General features: G+C 34.7%; 1 protein-coding gene across 1 annotated transcript; it reads left to right on the top strand.

The window, feature by feature from the left end:
- Positions 1-302: 302 nt before the first annotated feature.
- On the top strand, positions 303-17,090 carry LOC120073859 (microtubule-associated protein 70-1-like). The gene is made up of 11 exons (XM_039026745.2): positions 303-899; positions 3,102-3,187; positions 3,660-3,725; positions 3,828-3,998; positions 4,167-4,337; positions 4,450-4,605; positions 4,697-4,843; positions 15,421-15,492; positions 15,586-16,119; positions 16,199-16,386; positions 16,721-17,090. The coding sequence occupies exons 1-11, from the start codon at positions 671-673 to the stop codon at positions 16,737-16,739; spliced, it is 1,839 nt and encodes a 612-aa protein (XP_038882673.2). The 5' UTR covers positions 303-670; the 3' UTR covers positions 16,740-17,090.
- Positions 17,091-18,396: the final 1,306 nt, after the last annotated feature.

An 18,396-nucleotide genomic window follows, 5' to 3' on the forward strand; every position in this document is an offset into this window, starting at 1 on the left:
ACATTTGCGATTTTAGACTATTACGATTAATTTATCCATGAAAATCCATTACGATTATACCAATTTTTATTATGAATTACCAATTTTCATTGCGAATTGGTAAACTTAGCCTAAAGTTAAAAGATTTACTACAAATATGTTAGTTGAGGGACTAACTTGTAATTTAACTTACTCAAAAACGAAACCTTGTAATTTAAAAGAAAATAAAAAAGAAAAAAACTAGTCAATTAGTCATAGAGATGAAGTCAAATTAGAGGTCCCACAATCACATGATAATCCTTCATCTCATCTGATCAGACGGTACCAAACAGTTCAAAAATCAGATCACACCGTACAGAATCATCCCTCTCTCTTTTTTTTTTTTTTCTCTTCACTCTGTTTTCTCTCTCACAGTCCAAAATCAAATTCAAGCTTCTTAAGCTCTTCTCTAAGCTCAAAACTAATCTTCATCTCTCTCGTTTAAATCTCTGCTTAAACCCCACTCTTAATCTTCTTTTCTCTCACTACCCATTTCCCCATTTCCCCATTTCCCCATTTCTCTCTCTCTTCTCCATCTTCTTCTTCTTCCTCTGTTCCCCATTTCCCCTTCTGGGTTTCGCCATTCCTTAGGGCTGCAGCAGAGAAATTCGCTTTATGACAGAGGGCGGGAAAGTTCTGAGCTAGATCTTTAATGGCGAGTAGTAACCACATTAACACCACCGCTTATGGTGCGGATGTTCTCGACTCCGCTAAGCTTGCGCTTTCCTCCTCTGCTTCTTTCAAGGCTGCTCGCAAGAAGCCTAATGTTGCTGCTCCGCCAATTTCACGTGCTGTCTCTGATGTGGATGACATTATTACTCTCTTGCACGGCTCTGATCCAGTCCGTGTCGAGCTCAATCGCCTCGAGAATGAAGTTCGAGGTCCTTTTCCTCTCCCTTCTCTGTTCGCTTTTGTTTTGGAAATGCTGGTGCAAAATGGTTGTTGTTCATATGAATTTGATTTAATATGTGGGGGGTTCTTTTTCTTTTGTTCTGTTGGGATTGAATTTGGTGTTTTTTTCCATCTGGGGTTTGTGTTTTGTTGTTTGTTTCTCCAGATTTGATTTATTTGTTGCCTTCAGATTTTGGATCGATTTTGAATTGTGTGCATCTACCTTTTGGATAATTTTACTGTTCTTCTGAAAAATAGAATCGGAACTGGGAATTTATCAACCTTGGAGAAAATTAAGGATGGAATTCTGCAATGTATGTCATTTTAAAGATTCGAGCCGTGTATTTGCTATGAGCTACCAAAATTTTCTGCATCTTGATTTCATGGTGTTTCTGATTTCATTTCTTTACCTTGATATTTTGTTCATATATATATGCATGTCTTTTGTATATTGGATTGTTTATTTATATTCTAGGTTTATCAGTTCATAGTTCAGGAAACCACTTGATATGGTTGAAGAGAATTTCAATTTGTTTTGCATAGAAGAAAGCAAGTCCCTATTTTCTAGCTTAATTATTAGGATGTATTTTCTCCTGAAAATGTTTAGAGGGTTTTTATTTATTTATTTTTTCAACTTTGGGTTAAAAAAAACCCAGCGGTCTTAAATAAACATAATACCAAATTTCTACGTGAGCTCTCCATCTGGAAGCCGGCAATCGTGTAACATTTTTTAATAAAAATTTTGCAGAAGTTCCTATATTTTCCATTACCCCCTTGAAGTATTACTGATTCCTTCTATATTTACGCTAAAATTTGTTGAACATTAATTTTTATGGGATCATTTTGGAAAGAACTTTGTGCCTTAATTTTCTTCTATAGTACAACATGCGTACGTTAATATCTCTGTGAGGTACTCTTATCTGTTTCAAGCTTTAATTAGTTGTTCTCTTTGTCACTTGTGTTTGGGCAACTTGTTGCTCATTATTTTTATTTCATTGCTCAACTTTTGAACTTAGACTGTCAGATCGTATTGACGGCTGTTATTTGTGGGTCTTATGTTTTGAGTGTGGGTTATAATTTTATCACTGGCGGTATATTGACCCCTACACCTAGGGAGGTTGAAATAGAACTGCCACCCATTATGTCTTTATTATCTGAGATTGTTCGAGCCAACTTTGATAAGTTAGAAATTTTGAGAAAGCATTTAAACAGAGTTGAATTCATGTCACCCGGAAAAGTAATTATTTTCTAAACGAAATTGTAAATGACCTTTGTTGTATTCTTACACTATGTCGTCACTCAACATTGGTAAGTGTAAGCTTTCTGCAATATTTAACTACAATTGGTTATTACTTTCAGTCTTTCACTACAGACTGTTAGTGATACCTGCACATATCAGATTATAGTTTGTCTTATTGAAGATTACAGTAAGGCAGTTTCTCACCGAACAATTTACCTTGAGAATAGAACTTATTGGCTTTTTCCCCCATAACTGATTTTATGGCTTGCATTGCATCTTGCTTTTCTGATAATGCTTGTTTTTATATGTTGTACAATGATCTTAAGCTTATCTATTACTATTATTTACAAGTAGCGCGATTGCTTCCTTTTAAATGGTCATTCTTTATTGAATGTTTGCCATTTCATATTCCTTATGCCAAACCTTTTCTAAGTTTTGAAAATGTTAAATGGTCTTCTCTCATGTTCTAAAAAAGAAGCATGACGAGAATGAGAAGATTCTTAGGTTTCTATTGCACTAGTACTACTTTTTTTGGGAAAATATTACTAGAGAGTAATCTCACATATGATAGATTTAAGAAAGTGATGGGTTCCAAGTACTATAACAAGAGCCTAAGACTTTGGTTTTTAAATCATCCCAATTAGAAATACTTTAAGCCAAATACTCACTCTAGTTGTGTTAGTGGAAGCTTTGAGAGTGTATTTTGTAATTCGGGTCGGAGAGTCAATTTTGTGTGATTGTAATAATTTTTCAAATAGTGGAATTTCTTTTCAGTGTGTTGTGGTTTTTGTCTAGTTTTGGAGTTTTTTTGTAAATTCTTGTGTTTCTTATTTTTATTACTTCTTTTAATTTCTTTGTTAATTTTTGTTTAATCCTGCAGTAGAATTGAGAATTTTATTTCCCGACATATTGGACCATTAGATCTTATTAATTAGTATTTTTATATATGCAGATAAAGATAGGGAACTGGGGGAGGCTCTTGCTGAAGTTAAGTCGTTAAAAAATTCAGAACGGCTCAAAGAGAAGGCAGTTGAAGAGGTACTATTTCTGTTTTTTATCAACTTTCACAGTTCTTAATTTATTATGAACCAAAATAGAATACCAACTGAAGCATAGCTTAACTAGTTATGCCCCATTGACCTAAAGGTCTTAGGTCCCAATCCCTATTCCCCATATATTGTTGAACTAAAAAAATCCAAAATGAGGCAAAAAATCGACAAATTGCTGCTTTCAAAGGAAACGATCATGGTAGCTTTCCTTTCACGGTAAATTTTCATATTTTCATAAAAGTTATGGAAGTAGTTGATATGCTATTGATGGTCCATGGGTTCAATAGCATATCAATATGCTATTGATTTTGCGAACCCCAAGCCATTTCTTCAATGTATTCTTTTCTGACCATTCTTCATTGTTTAATTTACAACCTTTGGATTAGTGATATCTCACCTGTGATGGTAAGAAATGAGGCAGTAGATTATACTCATTTTCTCTCTTGGACCCATATTCTCAGTTAACGGACGAGTTGAAGAAAGTAGATGAAAAGCTCAAGGCTTCTGAAGCTCTTTTGGAAAGCAAGGTAATGTATAAGTTGATATTATCTCTTGATAGGTGTTCATATTCCCATAACCATCCCCTATTACTACATCTACTAATGCCATTATTTTCATCGTGAATGTAGAATCTTGAGATCAAGAAGATTAATGATGAGAAAAAAGCTGCATTAGCTGCACAATTTGCTGCTGAAGCCACCCTTCGAAGGGTACACGCAGCTCAAAAAGATGATGAAATGCCTCCAATTGAGGCCATTATAGCTCCATTGGAGGCAGAGCTTAAGCTAGCCCGGTTGGAGGTAGAATTAAAACTTGTCTTACATTTTTCATCTGAGTGTACATTGCCATGTCATTACAACATTTTTTTTTTCAGTTCATGTCCAAGTCAATGAGAGTAATTATTTCCCATATGTCTCAGAAAAGATATAAAGATCTTTTGAACCTTGGAATGTTTGTCTGGTTTCTAGGTGGCAAAGTTGCAAGACGACAATAGAGCTCTGGATAGACTTACAAAGTCCAAGGAGGCTGCACTACTTGAGGCTGAGAGAACCGTCCAGATTGCTTTGGCAAAAGCATCCCTGGTTGATGACTTACAAAATAAAAACCAAGAATTAATGAAGCAAATTGAAATATGCCAGGTTTCTAAGTTCTTGAGTAGTTTTCAGGCCACCTCTTTAATTATTGGTGTACACTTAGTTGTTAAATATCTGACAGAATGCTTGGTTTAACTTGTATACTCCACAATGTTAGGAGGAGAATAAGATACTGGACAGGTTGCACAGGCAAAAGGTTGGAGAAGTTGAAAAGCTCATGCAAACTGTCCGTGAGCTAGAGGAGGCTGTCTTGGCTGGTGGTGCTGCTGCCAATGCTGTGCGTGATTACCAACGAAAAGTGCAAGAGATGAGTGTAATAATCCTGATTTAAATTTTCAATTATTTTCATTCTTAGTACATGTTATGAATTTTCTGATCAACTTAATATATTGTTGCTTGTATAGGAAGAAAGAAGAACTTTAGAACGTGAGGTAGCTCGTGCAAAAGTTACTGCCAACAGGGTTGCTACCGTTGTTGCTAATGAATGGAAAGATGCAAATGATAAAGTGATGCCAGTAAAACAATGGCTTGAAGAAAGAAGATTTTTTCAGGTATGTCATAGCATGCAGATGTTTGAGATACCTGGAATGAGTTTCTTAATTTAATTTTTAAGTTGAATTTATAGGTATTGAACTATTGAAAAGGCTATAAATAATGGAATGAACCCAAAAGAGTACAAGCTCTTACATAATCATAAATCCCTAAAGCTTCATTTTTTTTTTAAAAAAAAATATATTTTTTACAGGATTTAGACTTAACTTGGACAGATGGGGTCTATTTTGCTTAAAAACTTCTACAACTTAGACAAATGGGTTCAGTAGACATTGAAAGAGAGAACTGTAAGAAAAACCTTCAAAAAGGATTTGGACTCCAAATATGAATATCCTTTCCCCCTTGATTCAACTCAAACTCCTAAAGTTTAGCATTAGAACTTTTTTGGTACCAATATACCATCAAAATCCAAATGTCTACTACGCTTCTGCATGTATCTTTTTTTTTTTCCTCTTTAATTTTATTAATAGGGTAATTACATTTTTGGTTCCTGAGGGGCAATATGTCAATTTCGTCGCCAAGTCTTAAAATTGTGCAATCTTACTCTTCAGGTTTGAGGAAATACTCAATTTTCATGCCTAAATTAACATCTCTGATCTGATGTGACAAATTTTAGGATAAAAATAATTAAAAGAAAAAAAATTAACTTTACAAAAACTCTCCCTCTCTTTCTCCACCGATCCCTTTCTTGGCACAGCTCACCACCACCTCCCCCATCTTCCATTGTTGCCACTCGCCATTACCACTAGCCACCATTGCCATCTTCTTTTTCAAAAGGCACCGCCCCCCACCCATTCTATTTCTTCTTCAAAACCCACGGCTTTTTTCTTTTTCAATGTCACAGCTTATCCCTTGCACACTGATGCTTAGACCATGATTCTTTGTTGCAACATTAATGACGCTATTTAGGTGCAGCCCACTACATGAAGGCTTTTTTCTTCTTTAGCTGAAAATGAAACATCTCCACCCTATCCTAATCTCTAGAAGGGCCCACGGATCTACATCACAAAATAGTTTGATCTCATTTGGGGGAACATTGTTCATGTTATTGGCAATGGTGTTGCAACATCCTTTTGAAATGATACATGGGTGGAACTTCTCCCCTTAAGCATGCTTTCCCTAGATTATTTGCACTATCTGGCCATAAGATGGCATCAATTGCACACTGCTAGAAAATTGATTTTGAATCATGGGACCTTGGTTTGAGATGCAATCCTAATGAAGTGGAGATTCTTTGAGTGGTCTTTACCATCCACTTTGCTACAGCCCCCTACTAGACCCTTGGTGGATGACTCATGGAAATGGAATCTGGCCAAGTCCGGCCATTTCACCACCAAATCACTCACTCAACGCCTTGCATCATGTGGACATGTGTAGAATGTTGCTCTATATAAGAATATTTGGAAAGGTCCCAATCCCAAAAAGGATTCGTTTCTTTCTTTAGGAGGTCAGTCATAGTAGTATCAATATTGCTGATGTTCTTCTCAAGAAGACTCTTTGGATTGTGTCTGCTTCGAGTTGGTGTTTCCTATGTCACAATTGTGGTGAATTCATTATGCACATACTGGTGTTTTGTGACTACGCACAATCGTGGTGGCTGAGAATTTTGTCCTACTTCATCTATCAAGTGGTTTTCCCAAATGACCCTCTAATATGCTTCTTATTACCCATCCATTTAAGAATGAGAATGCTATTATGTGGACCTTCATCATCAAAGCCTACTTTTGGCTCAGGTGGAATGAACGGAATCATCATATATTTGAAGATAAAGAATCGGTTTTCACACATTTTTTGATCAGCTTTTGTATACATCTTTCTCATGGTGTAAATTCACATTTTTTTTCTTTTGTTATTACAATCTCACATCTCTTATATCTCATTAGCATTGCATTATGTAATCTCTCACGGCTCATATTGTCCTTTTGTAATTTTATATGATCAATGAAATTATGATTGTCTGTTTCTCATTAAAAGAAATCCCAATCTCTAGAATAAATTCTAAACCCTTCAAAACAAAATAGAAACTGCAATAATTTCTCTAATTAAAGCCCAATTCAACGGAAGTAACTGCAATTTCAGAAAAAAAGAACGAATTAGATATAGAATTAGAATTAGAATGCATTTTGCCCTGTCTCGATATAATGATAAACCTACACCTCCAGAAAGAGAATTAGAAGCCTGAAGAAGGGGAAAATTTCCGTCTATGCATAAAATTTCTCCAAGGGATTGTCATTCCACAGTAGTGGTGATGCAATGGTGAGGGCAAACATCTTCAAATATGCAGAAATCCAAGAGAGGCTAAAACAATCCGTCTATCATCATAGAGGGAACTAGTAACATTGGAAGATTTGAAGATGTCATAGTTGAAGGCAGTGATAATGGAGACCTTAAGGTGGCAATTTGTAGGACTGTTTCTTCCTCAGAGATATTATCAAACGAGGTTTAATTTTGTTAGGATTTAAGGTTAAAAAGCATAGACTCAGACATGAACACGACACGACACTAATAGGGCGGCATGCTAGTTCTTAAAATGTAGGACGTTAGGGACACGTTTTTTTATAAAATATGTGTCTGGGATATTTAAATGTATTTCCAGATAAAAACATGTAAATTTAACATAAAAACAAAATATACTCTACTAAGAACAACAACGTTAAATCAATTGACAATATTTATAATCTTAAAAAATATAATAATATTTTCATAATTTTAAAAAATAAAAGAATATTTAGTTGGCGATGGCTAGAGGATAAAGGTGTCATCCTAATACTTTAGGATCATTCAATATATAAGCGACTCATCTGTAAGAGAATCCCAAAATTTTTCCTAATTTTTTAGGTTAAATGGTTTTAAGAGTCATGTCTAGCCGTGTCCAAGCTGTGTTTGTAATTAGAATTTTTTCCCAACATGTTTTTAGTGTGTCAGACACATACTCGAAGAGTGCTGAACATATCTGCGATAGACATGGATACTTTGCTGAACACAAAGTGTCCATGGTTGATGGTTCATAGATTTAGGGTTTATAATCTAATTTGATGGCCTATTTTTTCCTTGTAGAAATAGGATTAAAAGAGGTTTCGTTGTTAGAAAGAAATACCAACGTATTCTGATATTCACTTATAATCCTTGAGAGATTCAGATTCCTCATCATACAACTTTGGACTTTTATTTATTATTTTTTATCTGAGAGTTTCTAGATCATCAATCAACCCAAAAGCATTAATAGGTTACAGTAATGATAAATTTAACTATACCAATAATATAACATTCCCCTACACTTGTGAGTTTGAAAATTTGTAGAATACTCAACAAGTTGAAATCAAATTAATTGGGAAGGAAATGACTTTAGAGGGGTTTGAACATATGACTTCCTATAATACTATATTAAATCACCCGTCAATCAAAAAGCTTAAGTTGATATGTCCTTCTAGGTTTTCAAGAGATTTAAAATAATGTAATTGTTAATAGAAGTACAAAAAAAATCTTCCTATTAAAAAATAGAAAAAGATATCAATTTAGACCCTTAAACTAGCTTTTTTCCAATAGAGGAAACCATCACAACACACTTTTCATCAAAAAGATGAAAGCAAAGATGGATGGATGGATGGATGGATGGATGGAGGAAATTCCTTTCAAAAGGGGGTAGAGTTGTGTAAGGGTCCTAGTTAGGGATATTAGTATGGTACTAGTAGGGGGCATAAGGGTAATTAGTTAGGGAGTTAGTGTTTTTGGTGGTAAATTGAAGAAGAGGAATCGAGGGAAGGAGACAATTGTTGAATGATCTAGGGCTCGCGTTGGCATACTCAAGAGGACTAGAGGAGAGGTTCCAACTACCTTTATTACTGGGGTTATCTCGTAGTTCTTCATCTTGTATATTTCAATGTATTTTAGATCTTATTTAGTTAGGAGGTAGCATAATAGATTCTTGCAAAGTGTTAGCTAATACACTAAGAAAGGTTTTCGAGTATGATGTGAATCCAAATATTGATCCATTGATATACTCGAAGGAGCTATTATAAGAAGCAAGGCAAAGAAACCATCATGGATTGGCCTAGTGGTAAAAAGGAGACATGGTCTCAATAAATGGCTAAAAGGTCAAAGGTAATCCATGGTGGCCGCCTATCTAAGAATTAATTTCCTATGAGTTTTCTTGACACCTAAATGTTGTAGGGTCAAGTGGGTTGTCCCGTGAGATTAGTTGAGGTGCGCGTAAGTTGGTTTGGACACTCACAGATATAAAAAGAACAAAAAAAAAAAAAAAAGAAAGAAGAAGCAATGCAAAGAAGATTCAAAGAGACTTTCACAATAATTCTTCAAAGTTAGCTAATGCACATTAAGAGAAATTTTTGAGAAATTTACGTATAATGTTACTTTGATGAGTTAAGAAGAGAATGGAATGAAGATGACACGGAAGATGAAAAAACAGTGCAGAAATTGTGAATAAAGTGCTGACAGAAATGAACTGTTTTGGAATTTGTGATCTCAAATCTTGTCAAATGTGTTCATCAATTCAGCGCCTTGTAGAGAAGATATTTAAGGCTATTTAGAGCAGTCGTATTTTTAGTCTTGCATTTTAACTTTTCAATTGATGTGCTTCGAGTTTCAAGTTCCTAGGACTTATTTTCTATAATTTGTATTTATTTGTTTTTGAATGACTTTTAGTTTTCTGACCTTTGAACATCCATTAGCTTTTACAATGGTTTGTAATGCTCTTCAAAATTCAGATTAATGATATCCAAAATCTTGTGTTACTTCAACCCCTTTGGTGTTGTCTTTTTCAAACTACAATGATTTGATGATTAAACCGATTTATTAGATTAGTTTTGATCAAATCAATTCTAGACTGAATTGTCTTAGGATCTAAGAGTATCATAGATTCAGAGTAACTATCTTAGATTCTAAGTTCGATCTAAAAATTATTCATCCTTCTAACTAAGCTCTTGGTGGAATCAATCGGTAAGTTAGCCTTATTTTTTAGTGTTTTCAAGGATCCTAGAAGGACCTCTAGCCTTGCATAAATCTAGCTTATTGGGTGCTTATTAGACTATCTTTGAGGCACAAGGGGCTTTTGTAGCAGGCAAAGCAAATCTTGGATCAGGTCTTTATTCCCAACGAAGCCATTGATGATTGATTATAAAGTTTGGAACTAGGAAGAACTCATCTTTAGGTTCGATTTTGAAAAAGCTTATAATCATGTCAATTGAATTTTTTTGGACAAGATCCTCGAGAAGAAGGCTTTGGTTATAAATGGAGGTCTTGGTTTTGGTGTTGTATCAGAATAGTTAAACTTTCTACTTATATATAGTAGTCCTAAGGGTAAGGCTCTTGCTTCGGGAGGTCATAGGTAAGGAGACCCTTGATCTCTTTTCCTTTTCTTCGTGATGGGTGGATGTACCAAGTAGAATGGTTTCCAAATGTGTTGAAGGGAATATAATTGAAGGCTTTGAAGTAGGTAAGGACAAGGTGACCCCCTCTCATCTCCAATTCGCATATGACACACTCTTTTTCTGTTTGGGAAAGGAATTTTTGCTAATCTTGAATCACACCCTTGTTTTGAAGTCAATAGAAGTAAGTGCCTGATTATGGGTCTGAATAGCGATCATGAAAAGGTGAGAGAGTGGGCGAGATAGGTGTCCATTTGACAATGTATCTTGATCTGTCTCTTGGAGATAATACGAAGCATATGTCTTTTTGGAGTCTTGTGGAGGATATGGTGAGAAAGAGATTAACTTCCTAGAAGAGAAGTTTCTTCACAAAGAAGGGGGACTTTCTCTTGTTTGATTGGTTTTAACTTAAGTGTTAACCCCTTTTACTTTTTATCCCTCTTTAGAGCTCCGTGTTTGGTGTAATAGCTCGAAGAAGTTCACGAGGGATTTCTTCGAGAAGGCTTAGAGGAAGGCAAAGAAGCTAACTTGGTGAACTGGGAGATTATTGAGAAACCCGTTCACCTGGAAGGATTGGAATTAGGGAGTAAGAACTTGTAATTAGGAAATTATTGGCAGAATGGTTATGGTGTTTTCCCCCTGATTCGTCTTGTGATCTAGGATTATTGTGAGCAAGTCCGAGTATGACCCTCATCTTTTTTATTGGATTTTGGGTGGGATCAAAAGAACATCTAGAAATATGTGGAAAGAAATATCTTATGAGCTACCTTCTTTTTTAGATCTTATTCAGTGTGTGGTGGTCGATAGACTCGACATGTTTATTTTTTTTTTTGGGAGGATAGGTAGTTGGGAATCACCCTTTGTGCAACAGATTTCTTAACCTTTATCATTTATCTACTATTTGTTAATATTCTGTTGTATTCATAGAGCTCATCCACTCTTTTGTTCGGTTTTTTCATCCTTTGTCTGATATGGAAATGAAGGGGGTTATGCCCCTCCTTTCCTTACCGGGGAATGTTGAGCTTAGATAGGGGAGAAGGGATATTCATATTTTGAGTTCTAGTCTTTCTAATGGATTTTCTTGTGAATCTTTCTTTCATCATTTATTGGATCTCTCCTCTTATGGAGTCAATTTTTTTCGTTTCTTTGGAAGGTGAAAATCCCAAAAAATGTGAAGTTCTTTGTCTGACAGATTATTCATGGAAGAATCAATACCTTGGATAGACTCTCAAGGAAGTTTCCATCCTTGGTCAGGCCTTTTATTTTATTTTATTTTTTGTCCGAGAGGGAGGAAGATTTGGATCATTTTCTTTGAAGTTGTAATTATGTCTGCCCGATTTGGAACTACTTTTTTGGAGTGTTTCTTTAAAAAGAAATGAGATTCTTTATTGATAAAGCGACAAGATATTAATGCTCAAAGTACATTGCAACTTAAAATAAGAACTACCAAAATAGATACAAAATTTCTTTGGAGTGTTTGGCATCCATTTAGCTCAACACATAGCTTTTAGTGATATGATCAAGGAGTTCCACCTACATCCAAGAGGGGTTTTTTTTTTATTGAAATGTTAGGATGTGTGCTCTGTTGTGGGGTATTTTGGGGGAGAAAAATAATAGAATTTTTAGAAGGATTGAGAGGGATCGAGTTGATGTATGGTCCCTTGTGAATTTTAATATGTTTCTTTTTGGAAGTTGGTGTTGAGCTTCTTTTGTCAAAGAAAAGAGGAAAAAAAAAAAAAAATACTGAAGTGATGTAAGGGCATGCACAAAAGTAGACAAAAAGCCCACAAAATAGCAACTCCAACCTACAAAAAGGGCTTCTAGTCCAGAAAAATAACACCATTCCAAACGCAGTCTCTGATCATCTTTTCTATAGATTGTCATATTATTCAAGGCTCTGAGGAGGAGAGAAATAATAGATAGGTAAGGTATTAAGAATGTGTAGGAGTTCTTGTTACGGATGTAAGTATAGTATTAATAAGGGACATAAGGTAATTAGTTAGTGTATTTAATTATAAATGGAGCGAGGGGGATTGAGCGAAGGAGGCAATTGTTGAGTGATCTAGGACTTGGGTTTTCATACTCAAGAGGGGAGGTTTCAAGTACTTTTGCACTTGAGTTATCATGTAGTTCTTCATCTTTTATATTTCATAATATTCCAGATCTTATTCTAGTTTGGAGGTATCCTAACAAAATCTTGTACACACTAGTATAATGAGATTGATGCGTCTAAAATCATTCACTTTCATTTCCTTCTTTTTTTAAGGATAAGACAAATAAAAATTTCATTCTAGGTGCTATCCACTATCCCCTCTCAGAGAACTACTTAAAAACCTCATTGAGATCATCCTTGACAAAGCCCCGTTACTCTTTAAAAAGGCCATAAAAAAATCATCAGCCCAAGAGACTTATTCCTATCACATCCAAAGACCACACTTGATTTTGTTCAAGGACAAAGGTGCTACCAACTATTAAAATTTGAGTCTCAGGAATAGGATACCAATCAATTCTGGGCTTGGAGACAAACAGGTCAGAGATTCATGAAGAAGATCTCCTCTTCCACCCTTCATACTCCTCTGACCACCTCACCTCCATCATTCTTGAGAATTCCAATAAAACTATTGGTTTTTCTACCATTAGTTAGTTGTGTGAAAGAAGGTCATGTTGCAATCCTCCTCTTTAGCCCATCTCACCTTCAACTTTTGTCACCATCTATAACTTTCTTTCCTAACCAGCTCTGCAAACTCTGCCTTAAGGATAACTTGGTCTACTACACAAAATTTTCAATTTCCTTCTCTTCTTTTAACCAAGCTTTGTTTGCATGGGGTGGTTTTCATGAGTTTGTTGGAAATGGATTTTTTCTGCTTCAGATTTTCTACCATAAACTAAATCAATGGATTTCTTATTTTGTGGGTCTTAAGTACATATATTTTCTAGAGCTTCAGCTTTAAATAGCTTTTGCAAAATTTTCAAAGGATCAGATTTTTTGTTTTCAGATCTGGGATTAAAAACCAGATCTGAGAAATAAAAAGATGATGGAAAAGAATGAAGAGGAAGAAGAAAGGAAGAAGAAGAAGAGAGAGATGAGGGAGGAGAGGTTGAAGGGGAGAGATTTTTTAATTTTATTTTTTTATACAAAATTTCACACCAACCTCCGTTAATTATTTTCTAAACGTTGGAGACTTGATTTTTCAATTTTGAAACTTGGGGACTTATTTGGCATAAATCTCAAACCTCGTGGACCAAAACTGTAATTTACCCTTAAAAGTACATGGAGTTGAAAACATTTCTTTGGAAATTCATCCCTGACTGCATATATTAGTTCGGTGAGTAGGCTTTACAAAGTTATTTCCAAGATCTTGGCAAAAGGAATAAGATACATAGTCTCTCTCTCTCTCTCTCAATAATTATTTTGGGATAAGAAATAAAGAAGGTATATTGTTCGAGGGAGAAGAAAAAAACAAAGAAGGTATGTTAGTACTCACAAAAGGGAACACAGCCTACGGTCTGAGGGCAGTACAATTTTCCTTACCTAAAGTAGCTTTTGTGATGGGTAGGCAATTTTTTTGTCAAGTCCTGGTTGCTAACATGGTCTTACAGGAATATTGTGCTAGAAAGAAGGAATGGGTTAAATTAAAGATTGATTTCAAGAAAGCTTATAATCTTGTGGACTGGAAGTGCTTGGACAAGGTCAAAAGTTGCTTATCATTGGACTTTCCTAGTATCAAAAGTTTGCGTACTTCCATCTGACCTTGTATGTAATTCCAACCTTCTTTTATGACTGGCTACTGGTTGTTTATAAGTACAGTAAAAATTTGTTAAAGAGGGGGAGGCTACTGTTAGCATGTAAGTAATAATAAGTGAGTCCTTTGCAACTGACTTAATTGGTGGCATATGGATGGTAGTGACGATATTAAGCATGACCTTTATACATGGGAGAGGAGTGAATCTAGTAAGTTATGGGGAAACTAGCGTAAATTGAGGTGTTGTTTAGGTTAGATTGAGGTTGAGAGGGAAGTTTTCTAATTTTTCCTTAGGCTTTGTACTTCTCTGAACTCTCTTAACTCAGCAAGTTATATAAAAAATGGTATTGAAGTAGTGTGATTCTAGAATGTGGCTAAAAGAAGAATATAACTGAGATTAGCTGCCTTGGAAAAGGTTGCCACTGTACAGAACACTATTGAGAAAGTGCTCGAGAAATCAAGAACTCAACAACAAATCCTTGGAAACTGCGCATAAAGGGGTACTAACTAAATGCAACTGCTAAGGAAGGAGGAAAAAGGGGTGGTACTAACTAAATGCAACTGCCAACGAAGGGGATACCAAGAATAATATTGATGGTTGTACGTTTGGGGAAGTTGGCAATGCATATTTTCTATGGGAGCAATTCAAACGGTTGGTTGCATAGGGGTGAATGATACTTCGTAGAAATTCAGTTGATGGAGATGGAGAAATGCAAGTGTAGGTTCCTCTGTAACTTAGTTGTCTGGCGGGAATGGAAGTGAATCTAGCAAGTAAATAAGGAAACTGATGTATTATTCTTTTAATGTACTTGTGTAGTTCACGACCTTGCTCGAACAGGATCTGTTCTATAGATTTTAAAACTGTACTTGTATAGTTCATCTGTAATTATTCATTTTTTATAAATTTACTTACAAAAAATATGAACTTTGTATATTGAATCAAAACTCTTGAACTTTCAAATGGTGCAATAATAATGCCCCTAAACTTTTCAGAAGAGTTCAAAATTATTCTTACAGTTAGAATATGGATGGAAACTATTATCTGTACCTTCGACAATATGCCTCGTTTCAATAATACTCATGAATTTATAAAAAAGAAGTTATTACCCTTACAAATAAAAGAAAGGAAATGGCTTTCGTCTATATGCTAACGCTTGGGTTGGTGCCTCATCTCCTCTTAGTCTTATGACTAAGAGTCTCTTCCTTTTGTTGCCATTTCTGTTTATGAAGCATTTTAAAGTTCCAGTTCAGATTAAGCTTGAACCTTTTTACTCCTGAAATTAATTATAAGTATTTTGATGGCCGTAATGATTTGCAAAGTGGAACTTGGTGGTAGCTACATTATTCGAGGATGTACTTGTGATTGTAAAACGTGTTATTCTTATTTAGTTCCATGAATAATAGCTATATTACACAACTTAATTAATGTTGTCTCGCATACACTTGCAGGGAGAAATGCAGCAACTTCGTGAAAAACTAGCAGTTGCTGAACGCACTGCAAAAGCTGAAGCACAAATGAAAGTGAGGAAAATTAACTTTTTCAATCATTTATCAGGGGTTTATACCTGTCAAACTATTTACAAATTTTGTTGCATTTGTTGATCGGCAACTTAGGAAAGATATCAATTACGCTTCAAGGTTTTAGAGGAAAGGCTTAGATCGTTTAATGGCAACCCAAAAATTATTTCCGAAGGAAGAAGCACAAGCACTGGAATTTCCAGACGTCAATCTCTTGGAGGAGCAGAACTGACTAGACTGTCTTCAAATGGCTATTTATCAAGGAGAAATACAAACTCACACACGGGGTCGCTCCAGTCAAACAGTGCCAGTGCATTGTTGAAGACAACAAAAATCTCTTCGAGATCATTTGATGGTGGTAGTAGATCACTGGAAAGAGATAAGCTCGTACAAGATGCAGTAGTAAAAGATAACTCAGCCACAATAACCAGTGGTGAGATTCAATTTTCTGAGACAACTGCTCCATATGAAGAGAATGAAGACGGTATCCCAGTTGAAAAAACCAAAACAGAGCAAGAAGATTACGTTTCCGGAGCATTGTATGACATGTTACAGAAAGAAGTCATATCTCTTAGGAAAGCTTGCCATGAAAAAGATGTAACCCTCAAAGACAAGGATGATGCAATTGAGGTTAAGATTATCTATTCATCTATATTATTCAGTATTTCATGTATATAGCTTATTGTACATTTATTTTGGCCTTGTACAGATGTTGGCAAAGAAGGTTGATACTTTGAATAAAGCAATGGAAGTCGAAGCAAAGAAAATGCGAAGAGAAGTAGTTGCAATGGAGAAGGAACTTGCTGCTATGCGTGTAAGCAGGGAGAGCGATCAAAGGCCACGACGCCAGAGTGCACCTAGGGGGGCTGTAGTTGGTTCTCAGTCACTTCCTGTCAGGTGAGTTCCTTTATTTGTGCAAGTCCTAGGAAGGCTTATTTATGCCATTTGTGATGGTTACTTTTGGAAACAAATAAGAACTAAACACAAAAAATATGCTTGCGCAGAATATGCTGCCTTGCTACCCTGTCCATAATTCTGGTGGCCTTATTTGTTTATAAAATGGATAGTTTCTTAAGATTTCATATCTTCTTTTACATCTTTTGATTTCAAATTAGCGTCGTTACGATGTATTCACCTACAACCTCGATGTGAATCTTGTTGGTATTTACTATTCTTGCATTTGCAGTAGATACAATACTTACCCTTTTTATTCTAACCTTCAACTTTCCAGGAATATCCGAAACAGATAGGGCGTCAACGTGTGATGAAATGACTTTTTCTTATCGACTCTATTGTCAATATAATTGTATTTTCATGTCGTAAAACTCCGCTCCTCCTCTGCCTTATTGTTGCAATCATGTCAAGTTTTTATCTATTTGTAAAGAAACTAACATGAGTTTTTCCAGGAATTCATCCTGTTCTGTATATTATTGTACCATTGGTATGAAGAACAGAAAATGCAAGTTAAAAGGGGATGCCATGAGTTTTATATATGTTAGTGATGAATAACTTTGTATTTTGCCTCCTACAAGTGGATTGAATTTTTGACATGAAACTAAATACACGTGTTAAATGATTAATATATTATTATTATTTGTTTTGATTATGGTGTCTGTTCTCTATTTTTGAAAGAAGTTAGTTGGATGGTTATTTATTGTTCTCGAGTTCGATTTTTCTACATGGTAATTATTTAAATGCATTGACAGATATATCCTTTCTAAGGATCAACATAAATAAACAATATTTTTAAAATCAAATTTCAAAACTAGGAATCCAACCTAATAATTAAAAACTCGAAATTAAAGATATATTACATTGAAAAAAAATTAAAAATTATAAAAAAGAACAAGGAAAAAAAAAACCTTATGATAGCGAAAAGCTGTGTTACACTGTTCATTCAAACATAATGTATGGGAACAAACAAATGGAAAATGAATATGAAAACAAAAATCTGTCGTCTGTTTGCTACTAATTATTGATCTCCTAATTTTGATGAAAATATCGATAAATTATCAATTACAATGGATATTTCTGAAAAAAATTATAAAAATAAATAATTTAAAAATAAATTTAAATTAATAAATAAACATTTTATGATTTCTAAATAAATTATTATATATATTATTTATATTATATTCATATTGGTGGCATTTTGATGACATCTTTTTGTGTTTTGTGAGTTTTTCTACAATATATGGAAATATCGATTCATCCCTCATGTCGATGTTGAACCCATGAAAAATATGGAAATATCGACATTTTGATGAAAATTTATTATTATGGTTTGAGTTGGGTCTTGAGCTGGCCAAATAAAAATTCGAATTATCCAATCCAACACGAGTCATATATATATCTCTTTGCTCAAAGTTTGATTACGTTGGGTTAGTGAATTTATGAATTTTTACTATTTTTCTTTTAAAATTTTAATGGTTGTATTTGTATAAAGTTTGTAATAAATAACATAAATATTTGGTTTTTAAGTTTTTAACATCTGAATTCTATGAAATTTTAGTTATTAGTCATGTTTTGTAGATAAATTTATCCATTTCTAATTAATAAGGAAAAAATATAAGTTATAATCTGACAACTCAACCCAACCCAAGCCGAAGTTCAAGGATTGAGTTGGATTTGATAGTTGATAAAAGTTTATCTATGTCTATAAACGTCTATCATCATTAATAGACATTGATAGAAGTCTATCATGGGCTGTTTGGTTGGAGAGAAAAGAGGGTGGGAATGAGAATGGGCTGGTTGGTGGACTTTGTTTACTTATTTTGGAAAAGGTATTTCCTAGGCATCTTTTAGCCACACAAGTGAAAGAATTACATACCTATTGAGAAGTGTGGATTTTCACTTCTTCTTCCCCTTCCTACCCTATGCCCTTTGATTAATTGCACATGTTTTTCA

The sequence above is a fragment of the Benincasa hispida genome, chromosome 3 (genome assembly GCF_027475165.1).
Source record: "Benincasa hispida cultivar pf3 chromosome 3, pf3_genome.v1.1, whole genome shotgun sequence".
NCBI classification, from domain to species: Eukaryota; Viridiplantae; Streptophyta; class Magnoliopsida; order Cucurbitales; family Cucurbitaceae; genus Benincasa; species Benincasa hispida.